Source organism: Sturnira hondurensis, unplaced genomic scaffold (genome assembly GCF_014824575.4).
Source record: "Sturnira hondurensis isolate 20B ecotype Veracruz unplaced genomic scaffold, ASM1482457v3 Scaffold0023817, whole genome shotgun sequence".
NCBI classification, from domain to species: Eukaryota; Metazoa; Chordata; class Mammalia; order Chiroptera; family Phyllostomidae; genus Sturnira; species Sturnira hondurensis.
In genome coordinates this window covers 4,421,147-4,440,069 of record NW_028096448.1, presented here as the reverse complement: position 1 = coordinate 4,440,069, position 18,923 = coordinate 4,421,147, and the positions used below count along the sequence as shown (strand labels likewise).

The following is an 18,923-nucleotide window of genomic DNA, read 5'->3' as shown; positions in this document are numbered from 1 at the left end:
TGAGCCTGGGTTGGAAGGGGAGCTGGAGGGGTGTTCCCTCCTGGCTCCTGCTCTGAGGGAATCCCAGCTGCTTCACTAAGCTTCTAGTTTCGAAGAGAAACAAGAGAAAGTGAGACACCACTGACAGTTTGGTTTCCAGTTTCTTCAACTTTACACAGACTAAATAAAACTGTTCCCCTGGACATGCAGCCCAATCAGGGTTTCTGCCCAAAGCTGCCCCAGTAATGGTGTTAGTTTTCTGTATTTTGTCTTCTGTGTATTTCTTTCCCCACATTTCAGTGAGGGTGACCCACCTGGGGGAGGATACAGATATTGCTAAATTTCCTGGCACAACTCAACATCCCCTGCATACAAAGTAGGAAAAAGCACCGAGGAAAACGCCGCCACAGAGAAGCATGAAAAAATAGCTAGCTCGCTCTCCACTTTCTTGTGTGGAAAAAAGTCAGCAATTCTGAGGACCTGCTTGACCACACAATTACTATGCCCTTATTCAGGTTATTCTTGTTAGAAAAGCTATGTTAATACCCGCACATTCTTCACCCAAGTCACAAATCGAAAGGAAATGGAGATAAGCTGTCTCTAGGTTTTTATTTTTTGAAAAGCGAGGCATGGCAGGGAAAGGAAGAGCCCTCATCTCATTCATAAACTGTCTGATCTTCTATTTCTGGGCAGGAAGAAAAAGTATTTTAATCTCAAGAATGGTGCCCTCTATAAGTCAGAAAATGGCAGCTGACACACACAGGGCCCTGCATTCGCGACAGTGGCAAGTCCAAATGCTCACCTGCGTGGCTCGGGTGCCCTCTAATACCAGCCCATTGTTTACTGAGAGGCAATTAGGCATCAGCACCTTTGCAAATCTAATCAAGCTTGGAGTTCAGTAGGTGCTCTCAGAAACTGAGAAAAGGTTCAATTTTCTGAACATGAATAAGGCCTGCTCTGAACCCCAAGAAAGAACAAAGTTGGTTAGGGTAGGTCCTGGGTAAGCATGGGGTCTAACATGCTCTCATATACATGATCACCTACTACCTATCCACTTTCTTTAAAAATAAAACCACTGGCCCTGGCACCATCCTGTGCACCAAAAGGTTGTGAGTTCAATTCCCGGTCAGAGCACAGACCTGAGTTGTTAGTTCTATGCCCGGTCAGAGCACATATGCGAGGCAACAAGTTGATGTTTCTCTCTCTCATCTATGTGTCTGTCTCTCTCTCACCCTCCCTCTCTCAAAATCAATAAACACATCCTTAGGTGAGAATTGAAAAAAAGGAAGATAAAACCACTGGCCCAACACTAGGTCAACAGACCAGGGAAACATCTTCTGTTCTCTCACCAAGAATTTTCTATCACAAGTGAACCTCCTATAGGAAAATCTGTTTCATTCTGTTGTCATATATCACATTTAAACAAACACCCCTCTTTATATTTGGTTGGTACCCATTACAAGGAATTTCAAATTTATAAAGAAACGGGTCTTGGCAAAAGCAAAGCAGGAAAGAAAACTTCTAGCTGCCAAGGAAACTGCTGCCAACATTTGTTCTGTGTTTATGACGATGACAGAGGTCAATGCAGGAGGCCTTAGATGAGAACTCAGCCAGTTCTTCCACCCTCATCCCACCTTCTCACGACTCCCTGTAACTTGCTTCCAGATACTCACTGCCTCTTCACATCACCAGACTGCAACTCATGTAAAAAGAGAGTTAAAGATAGTAATATCCACACACACAGAAGACGGTAACTTCCAACACTGAGAGTTGAATCTATAAGAAAATTATCCAGACAACCAGTAGAGTCAAATAAGCTGTAAAAGGAAGGGAGCTGAGTACCTAACTACAGCTGCCCGAGCACACGTGGTACCAACTCACCTGACTGACACGCCTGGTGGATCTCCCTACTGACTACAGCGAGGGAAGGAGAAGTAACACCACACACACCCGTTCCAATGCAGTACTGATGGACTGTCTGATGAACAGATATGACTCCAACCTCATGTTTTGTTCATATTTACTCTCGATTCATATTATACCAAAAGTAAAACTGCAAAAAAGTAAATACCTTCTCAAAATATATTTTTTAATCACTACTAGTCTCCCTTCTTGTTTCATTCTTTCTCAGGGAGCTCACCCATTCTGATGGCTTCCACCAGCAGCTCCGTGACAATAAATTCCCAGTCTATTTTCTGCAGCTCCCGTCTTTCACCATAACCACAGGTTTGACAAATAAAGTTGTAAACAACCCAAACCACCTCCCTTCCTGTTACCTTCAACCTTGCCTCTCCAGGCAGCTGTGAAAAGCTGATCATTTTTGCTTCAAAATGCCTCTTGCCTTCGTCTGAACTGCTGTGTGTCCTCAAGTCCAGCCTCTCATCCACTCTCTCCTGGCTGGAATCTTTGGACTCCCCTCCCTCATTTCAGATTATACCCCATCACTGAAGGAATCATTCTAAACATGATCTATTTCATCTTATTGCCTCATGTAAAATCAGGCAGCTCCTTCATCTCCACATCTGAATTCTCCCTCCTGTCCAGTAGGGCATGTGATCTCAGTGCTCCCTGGAATTCCCAGTCACCCCTGCGTACGCTGCTGTACTGGTATGTTGGTGTGCCAGCACTCCACAGCCACACAGTGTTCCACGTGTCACTGTTTATGTGGAGTTTCATGGGTCATCTCTACACTTGTAACTCTCATGTATAGCTCTTTCAACTGTCAAGATTTCCTGATGACCACAGCTACAGGTAAAAAAACTTTTTCCTGAAAGGTTAAAAGTAAGTGACCATTTCACATTATGCTCTGGAATTACTAACCCCATCTCCCTGACTAAACTATAAGACCTTTAAAGTGGGGTCCACATCTTCACCATGTTTACAGGCTACCTAAAACCTGCCATAAGCAAGAGGTAGGAAAAATGAGCAATCATTAAACTGACAAAGTAGAAAAGTCCAACCAAAATGGGAGGCAGACACAGATTCTCATCATGTCTAAGCAATGCTTGTCCCGAACCTCTATTTTTCAGAGTCCAGAAAGACACATAGATGGCTGTGGCATGGGGAGGGAGGTGGGGAGGGAGAGACAGATAAAGAGAGAGACACTTCTCTGTGCCTCAATAACTACTAAAAGCACCGACTTTCTGCCAATTGTGCGCTGAGGCTCCTACCTCACAGGGTCTCTGAGTCCTATGCGAACCACGACCTCTGGTAGAGGTCCTGATAGGCGTTCCTGAGGCAACAGCCATAATAGCTCTCTACCCCACTGTCACTGGGTCACTCTGCTTTTCTTACTTTCTTTTCCCCACCTGATACTAATTCAATTCGTTGCCAAGTCTTAACACCACCCGTGCCATGTTTCTCTGTATCATCTCATTTCTGTGCTGATATCCCTGTTATTTATATTGCCATGACCAACTTTGATCAGGTAATTGCCTACAATTACAGCCTTCCAGTGTGTTTCCTTTTCTTCATTTCCATCTATTTAATCCTCATAATCGATCCCAGCTTAATCTTTTCTGAACATATCTCCAATTAAGTCACTTCCCTGTTGAAAAACTACCGAGTCCTTTCCACTTAAGCCAACTTAAATAGTTTCCTCTCTCTGATATCCGATCTTTTATCCCACTCCTCCTCCTACACCATATACAGCACCCCAAGAAAAAGCCTAGTCCATAATATACAAGCATTTACCTGATTTCGGATCCGGAATAAGGGTTTCCTTTCTACACTAGCTCCACCTGCTGAAATCATAATAATAACTTGTTCACAAAACTTTCTTCATTAAACCTTTTTAACCACTCCTGATTTGATAGCATCTCTTCGGATTCCTAGTACCTAGAGCTCTTATGAAATTTATCATCATCTCCACAACATAACAATATCTATACTCATCTTGACAATCTATTCATCTGGAATAGATTTGACTGCGCTGTTATACTAACCTCTCTGCCCTTACAGTGTCCGGCACTTAGAGAAGTACACAGAACTAGCTTTACTACTAACAAGCTATCAGCCATGATCACCACCTACCTTTACCTTCACCTTCTCCATAGATGATCTGTTCTAGCTCTCTCCCCAGAGATTTGGATTTCATCTTTTTTTCTTTTCAAATTAAAAATCAACGATGAGCCCTGGCTAGTGTGGCTCAGTGGATTGACTGCCGGCCTGTGAACCAAAGTGTCACTGGTTCGATTCCCAGTCAGGGCACATGCCTGGGTTGCAGGCCAGGTCCCCAGTATGGGGTACGTGAGAGGCAACCACACAGTGATGTTTCTCTCCCTCTTTTTCTTCCTCTCTTCCCCCCTCTCTAAAAATAAGTAAATAAAATCTTTTTTAAAAAATCAACAATGAACCTACCGTGCCCATTGTGAACGTGCTTGTGGGTTTTTCCTTTCCTGGGGGTTGACTGGCATGAAGATGAAGCGTTGTTGGTGGCTGTTTTGACATCTTCTGTCTCATCATCTTCCTCCTCAACATCCTCCTCGTCCTGAGAGCTTCCAAAATAGACCATGCTGTTGGGCAGCGCAGGAGAACCTGAGAGGTTTGAGAAGGAGGGCTCATAAGCACAGGCCCGGATGCCCGCGCCTTGCAGACGGAGCACTACAGACAGAGACATCTACTAACTTGCAAACCTAAATCCTCATGACTAAGCAGACAGAACAAACTATGAGATTCTACCGCCATTTCTAATTTATTTTTCAAATACCCACAGGAAATATCCTCCATCTGCATCCCCTAGCATGGGCAGGACGTCATTCACCAAACATAAGAGCAAAAGTTTTAAATTTTCTCTAAACAGTTCCAGAGGTGAGGGAATAACCACTAAAGACTGAACTGAGCAAGAAAACAAAACAAAAAATAAATACATAAAATAAAAACATCTATCTACAGTGTTCAAGACAAGAGACCATTCTGTGTTATTGCTAGCAACAACTTCAATCTTCCTTCCCATAAAATATTTTGGGGAGAGCTACTGCCAAGTAGCAGAAGTAATAAATATGTGAAACTCATTTCTTCTCGTGCCCACTTTCCTGTGAATGAGCTTCAGTCACACCAATAAAGGTATAAGAAACCAGTTTGTTCTCCTCCCCAAATGAGATCTCACACTGCAAAAGTAGTGGCCAAAGCCATTCCTGGCCAAATTCAGAACAGCTTGCTCCAACCAGAAGATGGGAATGAATGAATAGCAGCAGGAAGCTGAAGTGGCAAACCAAGTACCCGTCTTGCAGAAATGCAACAAAACAGGTACCTCTAGTGCTCTTCCCTTCTGCTGTCACCATGACCTACCAATATTCAAAACCCCAAAAAGTTATGTGGGTCTCACCACTGGGAGAAGTGAAAATCCAAAGGGATGTATGTGGCAAAAATGAATGAATGAATGAATGAATAGATCCTAGGTGGGTAACGGAATGTGATACAGTCTGACGGAAGCCATTTCCAGTGTTGGGGATTTTTCCCCCTCCCCTTTGATCATTTCAATTAGAAGCAGGTTTTCAACAACAACAACAAAAAAGGTTATTAAAACTGACACAGACTTTGGAGGAAGTCATTTAATCAAATAAGAGGAAGGCAGTAAAAAAAAAAAAGGAAAGGAAGTATCAAACCGTACTTCCACTGGAACACATCCATTATTCTTTTTCTAAGTGGTCCTACAATCGGCACGAGATTGTGACTAGGAAAGACAAGCAACGGCCCATCCCCGCTTCCACGCACAGGTAACACACCGCTGCTGCTGGGCCCTTCCTTCCTGACTCTAACTGTTCAAGGACTTCAGAAAAAACACGGGGACTTTTTTTTTTTATTCACTCAGAACTCCTTCTGAGTGAGAACAAGAAATCACACCACAGGCTGCACTCATCCTAGCATGTAACATGACATGAGGAACACGTTATATGCTATCAGATGGACACAGTGGGAGCTTCAGCACTGGGAAGTTGAGCTCAGTGATTAAATTTCCCTCTTTGGTAAAACGAAAGAGGATAAGTCACATAATCTCTTCCAATTCCTTCCAGATCAAAATGTCCATGACTAGTGGGTGAAATCAGAAAGCTGGGTCAGTGTCAAAAAGCAGGTTCTTGTGCAGACCCTGAAATAACTCGTGCAGCCAACTCTGCCATCTGTTGGAGGCAAGCAGGGTTAAGGCATGCCTTTCAGGAAGTGAGACACGCACCACCCCTCCAGCCTGCCCCTAGTCCCCTCAGCAGAAAATGCAATCAACTCCGCAAAAGACGCCATTTGGCAGTGATGTGAAAACAGGAGAAAGACTCATAAAAATAACCTGTTCCAAAAGAATCAGGATCAGGTAAAATTGACACGGAATGCATGAGAAAGAAACAGGGAAGTAACTTCCACTTAAAGAATCTAATGAGGATATTTTAAAATCTCAAACGTTGGGTAAGCAGAATGAATCAACAATGACATTCCTTACACTCAAGATTTGGAAAGAATGAGGAGAACATTAAGTTTATGTTCCCAAGAACTAAAATGGAGAAAATGTCTAGAAGCTCAATTCAGTATCCATGTTTTGTTAATATCCTAAAGAAGTGTACATGGTGATTTCTTCAACAAAAGTAGAAAACAATCAATCTTATAAATGAATGTGTTTTAACAGCTTCTCAGTAAATACAAATAAACCGAAGTAAGCGGGTAGGTATTCTAAAAGGACAGAGGCTAATATAAGAGAAATGTAAAATAGGAGACAAGCCATGAGTAGGTCACCAGGTTAGAGAATCGTCCTGATACACAAAGGTTTCAAGGTTCAACACCAGTCAGGCCACACCCAAGAAGCAACCAATGAATGCATAAATAAGCAGAATAAGTGTCTCTCTCTCTCTCCTCCCCTCTTTCTCACCTACCTTTCTAAAATCAATAGTTTTTTTTAATCAACAAAATAAAATGAGACAAATGACCGGTAAAAAACAGGAATTTGCTCTTCAACCTAAACTTAGAAAAATATAAAGTCTTTCTGATGGAACTGACTCCCTAGTCAGAAAGAACACAATTTCTTCTAAGGATAGGGGCACAGGGAACAAAAGCAGATTGCCTTCCACTAAAAAGAGACTTGGGTTCTATTTAGGTGATTGACATGTTGGTCTGGATCTAAAGGTAAAGCACCAACAAAGAAAGAACCAGAATGAAGCATTCTTAAACTAGGTGAGGAATGGACGAGGCTAGTACAATAAAGGGAAGGAAAACTTGGGATATGTGGAGGAGAAAGATCACTGTTCAGTAATAAAGAACTTCAGGTGGGGAGCCAAGTTACCTATTAACGGCCCTTAGTTCAAATACTAGGCTGGCGCCCATTCTTCCCTTTGGCAGGTGCTATTCATAAAGGAACAACACTCTGCCTAGACACGGTTTTACTCTCCTTCCAGGTTTCATTCGGGAAGCCACTGCCCATCTATAATCTGTCTACCAGGAATGGCCTGACAAACTGTTAGCTTCTCCGCAGAGGAACAAGCCAGAACGTGAACGAACCCCTCATACCTGTGGTCAAACGGAAGCCAACAGATCCTACAGATTCCAAAGCTCTGCCACACGCAGCCATTGTAAGCCCCTCTGAGACCACTGAGCATGCGTGTGTCTGTACAGTAGTGGGGAGGCTGAGCTAGCAGTCCAGGCCAGGAAGAGCCACAGCACTGCAAAGGCAGCTTCTTTCTTTCTCATTGAGACAGAACCAGTAAAGCCACCTCTTATTTCACAATCAAGGCGACAGAGAAACACTGACTGTTGTGACCTAGAAAATAACTGTAAAATAACGTCAAATATATAAAGGAAAACAAAAGGCACCTGAGAAACCAAACCTAGTTACCACATTCATATGGGATGTTATTTATTTCTTCCTAGCTTAGATTAAAGCTCAGTCATCTAATTTTTAAATAAGTTTAAAGGAGAGAGAATCTGCTAGACACACATACATACAAAGGAAAGGATATTTTAAGACCCTAACAGCACATAGATGTCTGGACTATTTATCACTGGTGAAAATTAGCCCACATTCCACATAGAATGGATGAATAGTAGTATTACATAATCGTATGGATGCTAAGTCAACTGAAATTTAAATTAATATTTAGTATCTGAAAATACAAATGTATGTTTTTCATTAAAAATAGTAACTTACAGATGCTAGCACATAAGAGGAAAACTTCATCTCTAAAAAATTTATTAGGAAAATTTCTTTCTTCCAAATTATCAGGTGAGGCAAACATTTGAAAAGCTCATTGTAGGTCCAGCATTCAGGAAAAGGAGAAGGTAATCGCAGGGATAAAAGTTACCAGCCTAAGAAAGCTGGAAGAGGGGCGATTCCCAAACTGAAAACGCTTCCTTAAAAAAACGACCCTCCTGCTCCACAGCAGGGCTCACCTACCACCTGCTGCAAAACACCATCTAAGATGTGAAAACAAGGGGGTCTCAGAAAGGGCTGAGCAGGCCTCCGAGTCGCGCCCTGCTGTTCTCAAGGTGGACTCTCCCTGCTGAGGATGAACAAGGTACGAGCCAGGTTCATGACAGCGAGAAAGGCTGACGACAAGAATCCCATGACATGTCTCCTTTACAAGCTCTGTAGTTTCAGGGAATTCATTAATGAAAGGTATCTTAAGAGGTTTAAGGATGCGTGGGTTAGGGGGAGGGGTATACCCAATAAATCATTAAAGTGTACCGTGTATACAGTTTTCTATTAAAATTACGAGCAGATTTTCTCTCCTGATTATTCAAGTGCATTAGCAAACATGGGGAAAAATCCGAACTTGGATCAGATAAGTGGAATCGAAAGTAGAGAGCGCATCTGTGCTTTACCAAAGCTGTATTTCATTACTTTTCAGAATTAGCTGGCAATGTCTCCACAATATTTACTGAAGTGAAAACCAAATGTTTTCATCTGGACAAAAATCAAACTGTGGTATGTTACAACCACAACAGGAATCATCTTAATCCAAAAGCTTGCTTTCTCTAATTTGGGCTGCGGTTTCTATAAAATTGGATTCTCCCCCATGAATCATGTACACATACAACCCTCCTTCCAAATATCTTCCCTCCCCCAACCAGTTCCTCACCTCAACAAGCTAAACATAGCTCAGCGCTATTTGGGAAAGGCCCTGAAGGGATTCCCTGCACACTGTCATTTAGCTGGGGAGTCAAATCCTTGTAGCTTGACCTAATAAACTCTGGGCTGGCCCACCGGGTTGGCACTTCCATGGCTGATGTTTAGGACACACAAACAGAATGAGAAGCATTCAGCCCCTACCACCACAGTAAACTGAAAAACAGGACTTCAACATGAACTGGGAGGGACTGTGTTGGGGGAGAAAGGCATAGTTATTACTGATTTCCTAAGTTAGAGGACAGGAAAGCTCCACTCACTGAAACTATAGTCAGAGAAAAAATCGGATGCAACAACTGCCTGAGTTCATTACTCTGACTCAGAGTGCACTGGGCACGCTCCGGGCACCAGTGGCCCAAACAGACCAGACATCACTCACCCTGCACACTCGTGCAAACAGAATGACAGTCACACACAGATGGCAATATCCCCATCACTCCCAGGATGGCCTTTACAACTTATGAGAGAAGAATTTACCACAGATTTCCGAAGTTTCACCCACTTCCATACATCCCAAGTCATCTGCCTTATCCAGATAATCATGGGCTTCTAGTTTTCTTCCATGAAATTCCCACTAATGACTTAAGTGACTTAATTCTCCATTGTAACAGAAAATTAGTATAGCTGGCCTTAAAGAAAAAGTAGTAATAAAAATCACAACCAAAAAATTTTTAATGTCCAGCTAAAGTCACTTTGGTACCACCAGGAATACACGCAGCAGGGCTTTGGGGAACAGCTCTCCAGGCCAAAGGCCAAACACAAAGGAAACGCCTATTCTTTATGGGAAAGAGAGCTGCCCAGGATGGATGAGACCCACCCACCCCAGGTTTGCAACTTCTTTTCTGCATGAGTGTCAAAAAGCAACACCAATCATGGAAAAGGACTCCACATGGAACCCCAAAATATAGGAAAAAGTGCCAGCTAGGCAGTCAGGATTACTTGTCTCCTGGGATTCAGTTTACTTTACTGTATGTACATTGAGCATACTATGAGGACCCTAAAAGCTGGGAGGCAACAGACACAAAGTGCCATAAGCAACTCACACTTAAGTGATATTATTAGGCCATATATGGCGGCTTCAGTGACAAAAACTCATATTTCTAAATTCAGACTGTCACTTTACACAGCTAAGAAAGGAGGCAAATTGCTTCCTACCTGCCTTCCTAAATGGGAAGCTAAGCAGGCTGGTGGCAAGAACCTAGGGAGGTGTGGAAATGCAAAATGAATTCGACAGTTAAAATTCCTGAAACTTGGGAATAAGCAATGAGATGGAAGAGTTAGAAACCTTCAGCCGAGTAAGCCTTTTTTAAAGAAGAACAAGGAACGAAGTGACGACCGCCTCACTGTGCGGCCAGTCTCTCCCTCAGCACTCCTCCTCTCTTCAGTCACAGCATGCGGCACCGACTAGTGCCCAGGTGCTCCCAGCTGTGTCTGTCTGATCCCACATTTAGGAACTTCCCCACCTCAGGGCATGGGCTCTACCTCCAAGAGCCCTAACATGACAGACACAGTGATGAGAACAAACTACCTTCCCTCCCAACAATGTCACCTCCCATGCTGAGCTGGCCGATAGCAATGAGACCAACTATCTTTTATTTAGCAGCTGAATTATTCCCCTTACAATCTTTTCCAATTCATTGTCTATACATGTAGCTCAAAACATACACAAACAAATACGCAGCCAATCCAATACAGTGGGGTCTGTGGATCTCTTTATCTCAAATGAATGCACACATCATACCACACAGCAGCCTGGAGGGGTTCAACCTATTGACTTCCACCCTTGAAGTTTAGAAGCAGAATTCAACCTATTGACTTCCCTTGAAGTTTAGAAGACCACAGAGCCCACATGTCATTGCAGGAACCTAAACACTATGGGAAAGGTCACCTGGCCTTTAGGACAGGGATACCAGTAACTTTAGTGTTGTTACTAAATAAAGTTTATTTAGTGCAGAATAACAATGCCTCAGTAGCCAGCAAGATGCTCAGCAAACAGAACAGGACTATCCCTCCTTAAAGTTTTGTTTCTTCATCTACCTTCTCTACATGGATTTCAGAAAGGACTGGAACAGCCACTTAAGGAATCTCTAAAGCCAGAGATGACTGGGAGCCTGTGTCAGCAGCCACTGGCAGAGAAGGGGGACCCGCTTTATATCCAGGGAGGGCACAGCCTGGTCAGAGGCCAGTTGGCTGGGCCCAATCATCTGAACACAGTGTCTTGGAGCCTTAACAAGTCAAAAGGGTCACAGAACAATTAAAAGGAATCCATCCTGCCCTCCTCTGCACCTGAGAATTCCATGGTTTCCTATTTCTTCACTGGCCTGATAAACTATCCTGGCAAATGAATTGCTTGCTCAGCAAAACTCAGCCAAGTTACACAAACTCTATTGAAAAACCATGCACATGAGGAGCATACAGCTGGTTTGATTTGGAGAAAAGAGGGTGGCCACTGAAACCCTCGAGGCGGTGAGAACACCATTTTGGAGCAAACTTTCACTGTTACCATTCTCAAAAATTAAGATGCAACACCACTCAGAAGGATCCATCAAAAAAAGCTATGTATACCACTCTGACCCTGCACCTTCCTCCCCAAAGAGTTCATATAATAGAAAGGATTCCCGTTTTGCTCAAGGAAGTTCATTATTAGCACCATAGTGTTCCCTGCAATTGGAGGATTGCTTAATTGCTTTCTAGCAGGTTAATCCCCTTTCATTTTGTGACCTCTAAACCACCCCAGGCTTTTGCATTTGCCCTACTTAGAATTTATCATCCTCAACACCCGAAGCCAGTACTCTATCAAAGTATGTGCTCCTTGCCAGCAAAGCCACTCGAGAGAAAATGCCATCTTCTAGTACCTGCAGTCTATTCAGCAGGCTTACTAGACTGTTCCTCCTAAACATCAAATCAAACCCCCTCCTCTCTGCTGTGTGTCTGACGAATCGCACTGGGCAACAGTGAGTAAGCATACTGGGACAGCCACCGCAGGCGCCATCTGGGCCTGTTTCACACCCGTTAGCTTTAGCTTCACTCCACAGCAACTGTGTGCCACAGACACTGTCTGCCCATCTTACAAATGGGGAAACTCTGGTCTGCATTCCCACGATAACCCCAGGGGGATGGCTTTCCTGTAGCCTCAACCCATCTTCCACTGAGCTGCCAGTACTAAACAAAGGTTACACTGCGTCACCTCTCAGCTGAAGAACCTCAGTCGGGCCCTCATATTTAGCCCAGAGCCCACAGAATCCAACCCATCTAGCTTCCTGGTTTTAACTTGGGGCGCTCTAAGCCACACACCCTAGCTCGAATCCAGGCCTTGTTGGGGTTTCTGCAGAACTGCTTCCAAGCCCCCCTCCCTTTCTCCAAAGCCTGCTCAGTGTCACTGCTCTCTGCAGCCACCCCAGGCAGCCCTGAGCACCGCGCCACTTGCTTCCTGATGGCAAGATGCACACCTCCACCCTGGTGTTTTCAGGTTTATTGTTATGGTTTCTTCAACCTACCACGCTGACACCACTCTCTTGTTTCCAATCTGTTTTCTAGGTGTCTGGCATATAAAAAAGATTCAACATGAGCCTGCTGAATTAATTAGCAATTGAATGACAGCTGATCACTGAAGAGTCTCTAAGACTGGTGAACAAAAGGCAGGCAGTCCCCAAACGGAAAAAGCACTGCTTCACAAAGCTGAACGCAACCCCCTCCTCAAATAAAAACTTTCTCCGTCCAGCAGTGAGGAACTGTAACACCCAATGTCAGAAGAACAAATTGTGTGTAGGTGTGTGTACATTTCTGGAATCCCCTTTGGGAATCCACCTTGTTTGCAGGGCCCCATAAAAAGAAAAATGTAAATAAAAGAATCATTTAACCTGCCACTGCTCTACTGTATTAAGCTTTTTAATCTGCTAATAAACATAGTCAGAACAAAGAGAAGATGACAGAGCTCATTAAGAATAACAAGACCGGTAACAGAAAATAGAGCGATGGTATGAATTTACATGGCACATACCCCCTTCTGCCATTTCTCCCCATGTATCAGTGAAAGATACTAATTATGCCTCTGGCAAGAGACATGTGGACCCCCTTCAAAGCAGCTATTTGAAGACAAATACACTTGCAGACAAACACTTCAGGCCCTGCCGCCCTATCTTTCCACTCTCCTTCCCTTTAGAAATTTCAGGTCATAATAGGAAAGGAGAGAGCCTTGCCAGACTTAGGCAGAAGGTCTCTCAGTGCCTTAAAAAAGATTTTTTAAATCTCTAAAGCTTTTTAATCCTTGAATGACTGACTGGCTCGTGTGTTTACATATCAACACTAATCCCAGTTTTATAAATGGTGCAGGGAGTTTTCCCCACCCAGGTTTCCCTGAGGAGACTGAACGGAGCTGTAGGGGGAAACGTGTCTTGGGCTAGTCTGGTGTCCTTCCAGCGTCTTTCCCCTCCTTTCGAATTTATTCTCTTCCATCTTCCAAATAAGCGCCAACATGACTCCAGGTGATAATTGGAGAAAAGAATGATCTGTAATCCTTGGCAACAAATATCACTACCAGGTCTCTCTCTGATTTGATTCCAGACATTTTTTCCTACAAACAGCGAGCTTATTAAAAACTGCCTTCTTTTCTCCTAACAGTGCCCACTGTCACCCAAGGGTGATGAAGTGACTGGACTCCTTCAAGCTGAACATAAAGTTTGGAGCCCTGACAAGCTCTATTTGGAAATCCACACCAAGTGGAAAAAGCATAATTAGAATTCAGGCATTATAGTGGTCATCAGATTATCCCAACTGTCAACTTCTGTAAAGACTTTGGAGGAGGCAAAGACGTAAATGAAGAGAGGCATCATTAGCAGTTGACATTAAAAAGTGAGAAATACATCTAAACATAAATACAAAATTAGATAAACGATAAGACATTTGCAAAATGGAGCAGGTATTCATGTGACACTGGAAAACCAGAGCACAACAATGAAAGTACACACAATTCCATTTCAGGGGAGTGACTCATGAGGGAGACCCCCCCAAAACAGAATGTATTAATAAAAAATTGTGTATTTATTCTCACATGTTTAAACTTCAGTCACCTTTAAAGTACTCTTCATTCAATGCAATACGCCTACCGAGATGTTCTTTTCTACTGTTCAAAACAGTTTTTTAACAAATCAATGTTGACCATTTTTAGTGTTTGTCATTTTTAGTTTCACCATCTTCCACATCAGCAAAACGTTTCCCTTTGGGAATTTTTTCATGCATGTAAACAACAACAACAAAAAAGTGGATCACGTGAATAGGGAAGGTGGGGTGTGGGGGTCATGCCGTTTTGGGTCAAAAACAGCTGAACACTCTCACTCAGCAAAGTGTGGACAGGTGCACTTGTAAACCACCAAAATGAAACAGGCAAACGTGTTCAAAAAAGTCTCTAAAATTTTTTTCACTGAAGCCAAACGCAGCCTCTCACAACAAAGCCAGCTAGTAAATTGATACAGGTGGGTTCCTAGAACACTTAACTACTGGTGGGGAAGCCTGTACTACTAGGGTCCCACCTCCAGAAAGTAAGTCCAGGGTTTTCAGGGACGCCCCCTCATATATCACTGTGAATGTCCTAATTTTGTTGGTTATAGATTGTCCTTATTTTTTTAATAAATAAATAAATATATAAATATATATATATATATACACACACACACACACACACACACACACATGCACACTAATGTGTTAAGGAGCAAAGGGGGGTATCAAGTGAAAATTTTCTCTCAAGTAGTTTAGGAAAAAGTTCTGTGCACTGTACCTAAGTCTTTCTATAACTTAACTTCAGACTGTTTTTTAAAAAAAAGTACATAAACCTGAATGTCAAGCCAATGACCCACCACCACAAAGAGCCTCTACCTCCTGTTCCCCTTCTCTCAACTAACCTCACCAAGGGAACTCTCCAAGTTCATGGCTATCTACACCTCCTCTCTATCATTAAGAGGCTCCTCACTCTCTCTGCCAATCCTTTTGTGTTCTTCCCTCACAACTGTCAGAAAACTTAGTTCCTGTGGTAAACACTTTCCCAAACAGACATGTAAATCCAAACCCATCTTTTATTACAAAACTTCATACTCACCGTGCACTGTTAATTGCCGCTGTTGACATGTATCAACCAATTATTTCCACTATTAACTATACTTAGAAATTAAGAGTGACATGAAAACAAAAGGAGAAATATAAAGACTCAAGCACCCTCTTAGTGGGATTTCTCACTTTAAACTCTACTTCAGGGAATTGAAAGAAGCATGCAGCAGAGACCAAGCTAATGTCTATTCCTGTATGTGGTGTATTCCTTTTTCTTTTAACTAGGGTGTTCCCTCCAAACTGACTGGTAATACAGTCTTACCTCGAAGGCAGAGAAAGGTAAGAAAATCTTCTGTCTTAGGCTTCCTTTTAGAGAGGTCAGAAATTTGAGTAGCTGGAGGGGGTAGCAATGGCTCCACTATCTTTACTGGAGTTGTGCTGGGACTATTCGGCTGAGATTGAGCAAACTTCCTTTGTGCTTGCAGCCTGGGCCTGTAAAAGCAGAAGAAAATTAAAAACAAATTAAGCAGAGATCAAAGGGTATAGAGCTACATGCAGCAATAAAATTATGCAACAAAAGGGTGGAATCACCTTATTTCAAGCAAATTCTTTCTAATTAAGGTTCTATATCTCTGACAGGCCTGCTTTGAAGGGCAACAAATTTGGTTAGAGGGCCCTGTTTTACACACTGATAGAAAATATGTGCCATGAGAGCGTATGCACCGCCACATGCCTGTGAACAGACCACTTATGTCCCTGTGCATTTCAAAAACTGTGTGTGGTATTTGACATGGGATCATTGGCTTAGGAATAAATTTAGCCCACAGTGATGAGGAAACGCAAATCAGCCTGCCACCGTCATACAGCGCTCTATTTGCTCACGTGATACTGTCACAAACACACAGTGCCTTCCGTACCGAGTCCTCACACCCAGGGCGCCGCTGCTGTCCACCCATCACTGACCCTGTCTTGTACCCCACTTCTGATCGCTTCTGACTCCAATCAGCCACATAGTTCACTGCAGTAAAGCTTGTAACACAGGAAAAAATATGTATCTCCCTAGTCTACCCAAAACTCTTCTGTACCCACCATACTGTGGATTGGCCTGTGCTTACACAGGGTAAACTCAGTCCCCTTAGTCAGAAATTTTAAATAACTGGCCTTAATCTGCCTGGCAGGCCTCTTCCTCATTATAATCCCACCCAGATAATGACTTTCGACTGATCCATTCAGTGTCTACAAACCAGTTTGGAGTTCCTTAACTGACATCTTTCATTTACGAAATCTTTTAAAAAATATTTCATGTATTTATTTTTACAGAAAGGGGAAAGGAGGGAGGGAGAGAAACACTGATCAGTTGCCTCCTGCATGTCCCCAACTGGGGAGGCTGGCCAGGATCCCAGGGGCCTGCCCTGTCCAGGAATTGAACTGGTGGCCTTTCGGTTTGCAGGACGTCACCCAACCCACTGAGCCACACCAGTCAGGGCTCATTTGCAGCATCTTAATGTAAGACATACACCTTTCTACCAAGTTGGATACTAATGGGTCTTGGAATGGTTTCTTTCCATTCTTCCTAATACCAAGCTGACATCAGAGCTGATAGTTAATTTCCCTTTCCCTATACATATCCTAACATATTTTTCCTTTATGTATAACTAACCTGACATTTATCATAAATTGTCTCATAATAGCTCTTTCTTTCACAGTAAGGCTCTCAATCCATCAACGGAAGTAGGCACACCTCTGAGACCACTTTAAACCGTCTATCAGGCCCTGCTCAAGAAAGAGGGGGGGGGGGGGGGGGGCGGCGGCACAAAAAGAACCGAGCAGCAGCCCAACAAACACAGGGCTTTATCTAGATCTGGTCAGAATCCCCAATCAGAGTCAATGACCATGTGGGACTGATAATGCCAGCTCAATTCAACAGTGCTTTGAGTTACTACATAAGAAATAAAAGGAAATCTGATATATTTGTAAAGCACAAGCAAGTAAGTTTTCCCTGAACTATTTTTGGAATTAAAAATAGTACATTAACCTGCTGACACTCAAAAATACTTAAAATTTTAAATTAACTTTCTAGTACTCAATAAAACACTAAACCAAGATATTCATTCTCCTTTGTAAAAAGTAACGCCTTTGAATTTAACAACCCTTAAGTCCCGACCAGTCTCTACTACTCTTGCCTCTCCTACCACCCACCCAAAGCACTATGGTGCAGATCATATTCCCTATGCGAACTGACACTCAATCAAGGGGAGACAGCATGACCACTATGCATCACTGAGCAACCTTCAGTCCTTAAAATCTGCAAACCTCTTCAGAATCCAGAACAACCAAAGTGAAATAGGCACGTTAACAAGGTATAGACAGAAAGCTCAACAAGTTTAACAATTCGCAAGTGTTATTAATGAGAATAAAGAACAAAGAGCTTTTTTTGCAACAGACTGCCTGTGTGTGCCCGGACAGACCTTCAGGGTGTGCTGAGGAAGCCACTGAGCCCAGGGCAGCGATCTGCAGAGGCAAGCAGTGGAAGTTCAGGCCTGGGGGGGAAGCAGGGGGACTGCGTCTCAAACTACCTGATAGGAGGACCAGTTTTGTGTCAACCTTTCCTTTTTAAATTTCTACCTTTTGCAAATGGATAGTTTTATCATCATTTTTTTCGATTTGAGACAGACTGGCGGGTGAGGGGGATGGAATTTTCAAAAGGTAAATACAAGCCAAAATTTATTATTAGATTCAACAGATATAAAATCACCCTGTCCAATGCTTTAAGTCTCTGAAAAGCTCGCTCTCAATTTCTGCAGCCCATACCTGCAATGGTACTGCTTCAGGGGAAGCAGCCGACTAGAAACTCAGCTTTCTTCCAACAGCCTCAGCCCTGCCACACGGTGCCGCTTGCAGGTGGACTGACCCCAACTGAACTGCCTGCCTCCTCCTCCTCCGACACCCCTCCTCTGCATCAGCCGTCCTTCCCAGTTAAAAGAAAACCCGGATAATTTCATTCTACTAAAAACTTTTTTAAATTGGTAATTTTATATCTGTACATCTTCATTTAAATGGACACAGCACACACTCTAGCGGTGAAGGATTTTACAGAAATCCTGCCTGCATGGGAGCAGGATGTTCTGTGTTTATTGCTGTTTCAAAAGTCAGCAGCAACAAATGCCACACATTATGAGAAGACAGCACAGCCATAATAAAAAACAAACACAGTCGAGGCACGATGACAGAGCAGGACACAGTGAGGTATTTTACAATTTCAGGGCCTCAAAGATAAACTGCTCCTACCAATGTTCAAATAAAAGGCACTTTTTGCCTGATGATTTTCTCAGTGAGACTATGAAAAATAAGGCAATAACAGATTAAAACGTGGCAGTAAAATAAATGACCCCTCAGAGTATTAAGCCAAGCTCCCAAGTGATTTAAGTATTTGTGTGACCCAGATGAAAGCAGGAACAAAAGAACAAGACAAACCAATATCTTTTTTTAGAGGCCAGAAGAATCCGTACTTTGCAAAAAGGGCAAGTCTGTGGTCTGGCTTTTCAACCTGCAGTTCCAGGAGGATTACAAACGTGTTGACTTTGCTTTGCTGGTCCCACACAACAAAAGAGTTTGAATGACACAATTTACAGGCCAATTCCATGGAGTACGCACGTAGCCACACAGATATGTTTGAGGGATAGGTGATTCATTCTAGAAGGTCTAACACAAGGAAGTGAATGTATGTTATCTTAAATCAGTTTTTAAAAAGGGATGGGGTGGAGTGCAGATGTACTGAAGAACGAGGACAGCAGCCTCT

The 18,923-nt window shown here is 43.0% G+C and overlaps 1 protein-coding gene across 2 annotated transcripts in view; it reads right to left on the bottom strand.

The window, feature by feature from the left end:
- The window catches only part of JARID2 (jumonji and AT-rich interaction domain containing 2), a 257,383-nt gene that overhangs the window by 46,149 nt on the left and 192,311 nt on the right, over positions 1 to 18,923 (bottom strand). For both annotated transcript variants that reach the window (XM_037037987.1, XM_037037988.1), the window contains 2 exons: positions 15,447 to 15,616; positions 4,339 to 4,515 (listed from right to left, as the gene is read on the bottom strand). In XM_037037987.1, coding sequence (XP_036893882.1) covers positions 4,339 to 4,515; positions 15,447 to 15,616 — 347 coding nt within the window. The remainder of the gene's footprint in view (positions 1 to 4,338; positions 4,516 to 15,446; positions 15,617 to 18,923) is intronic.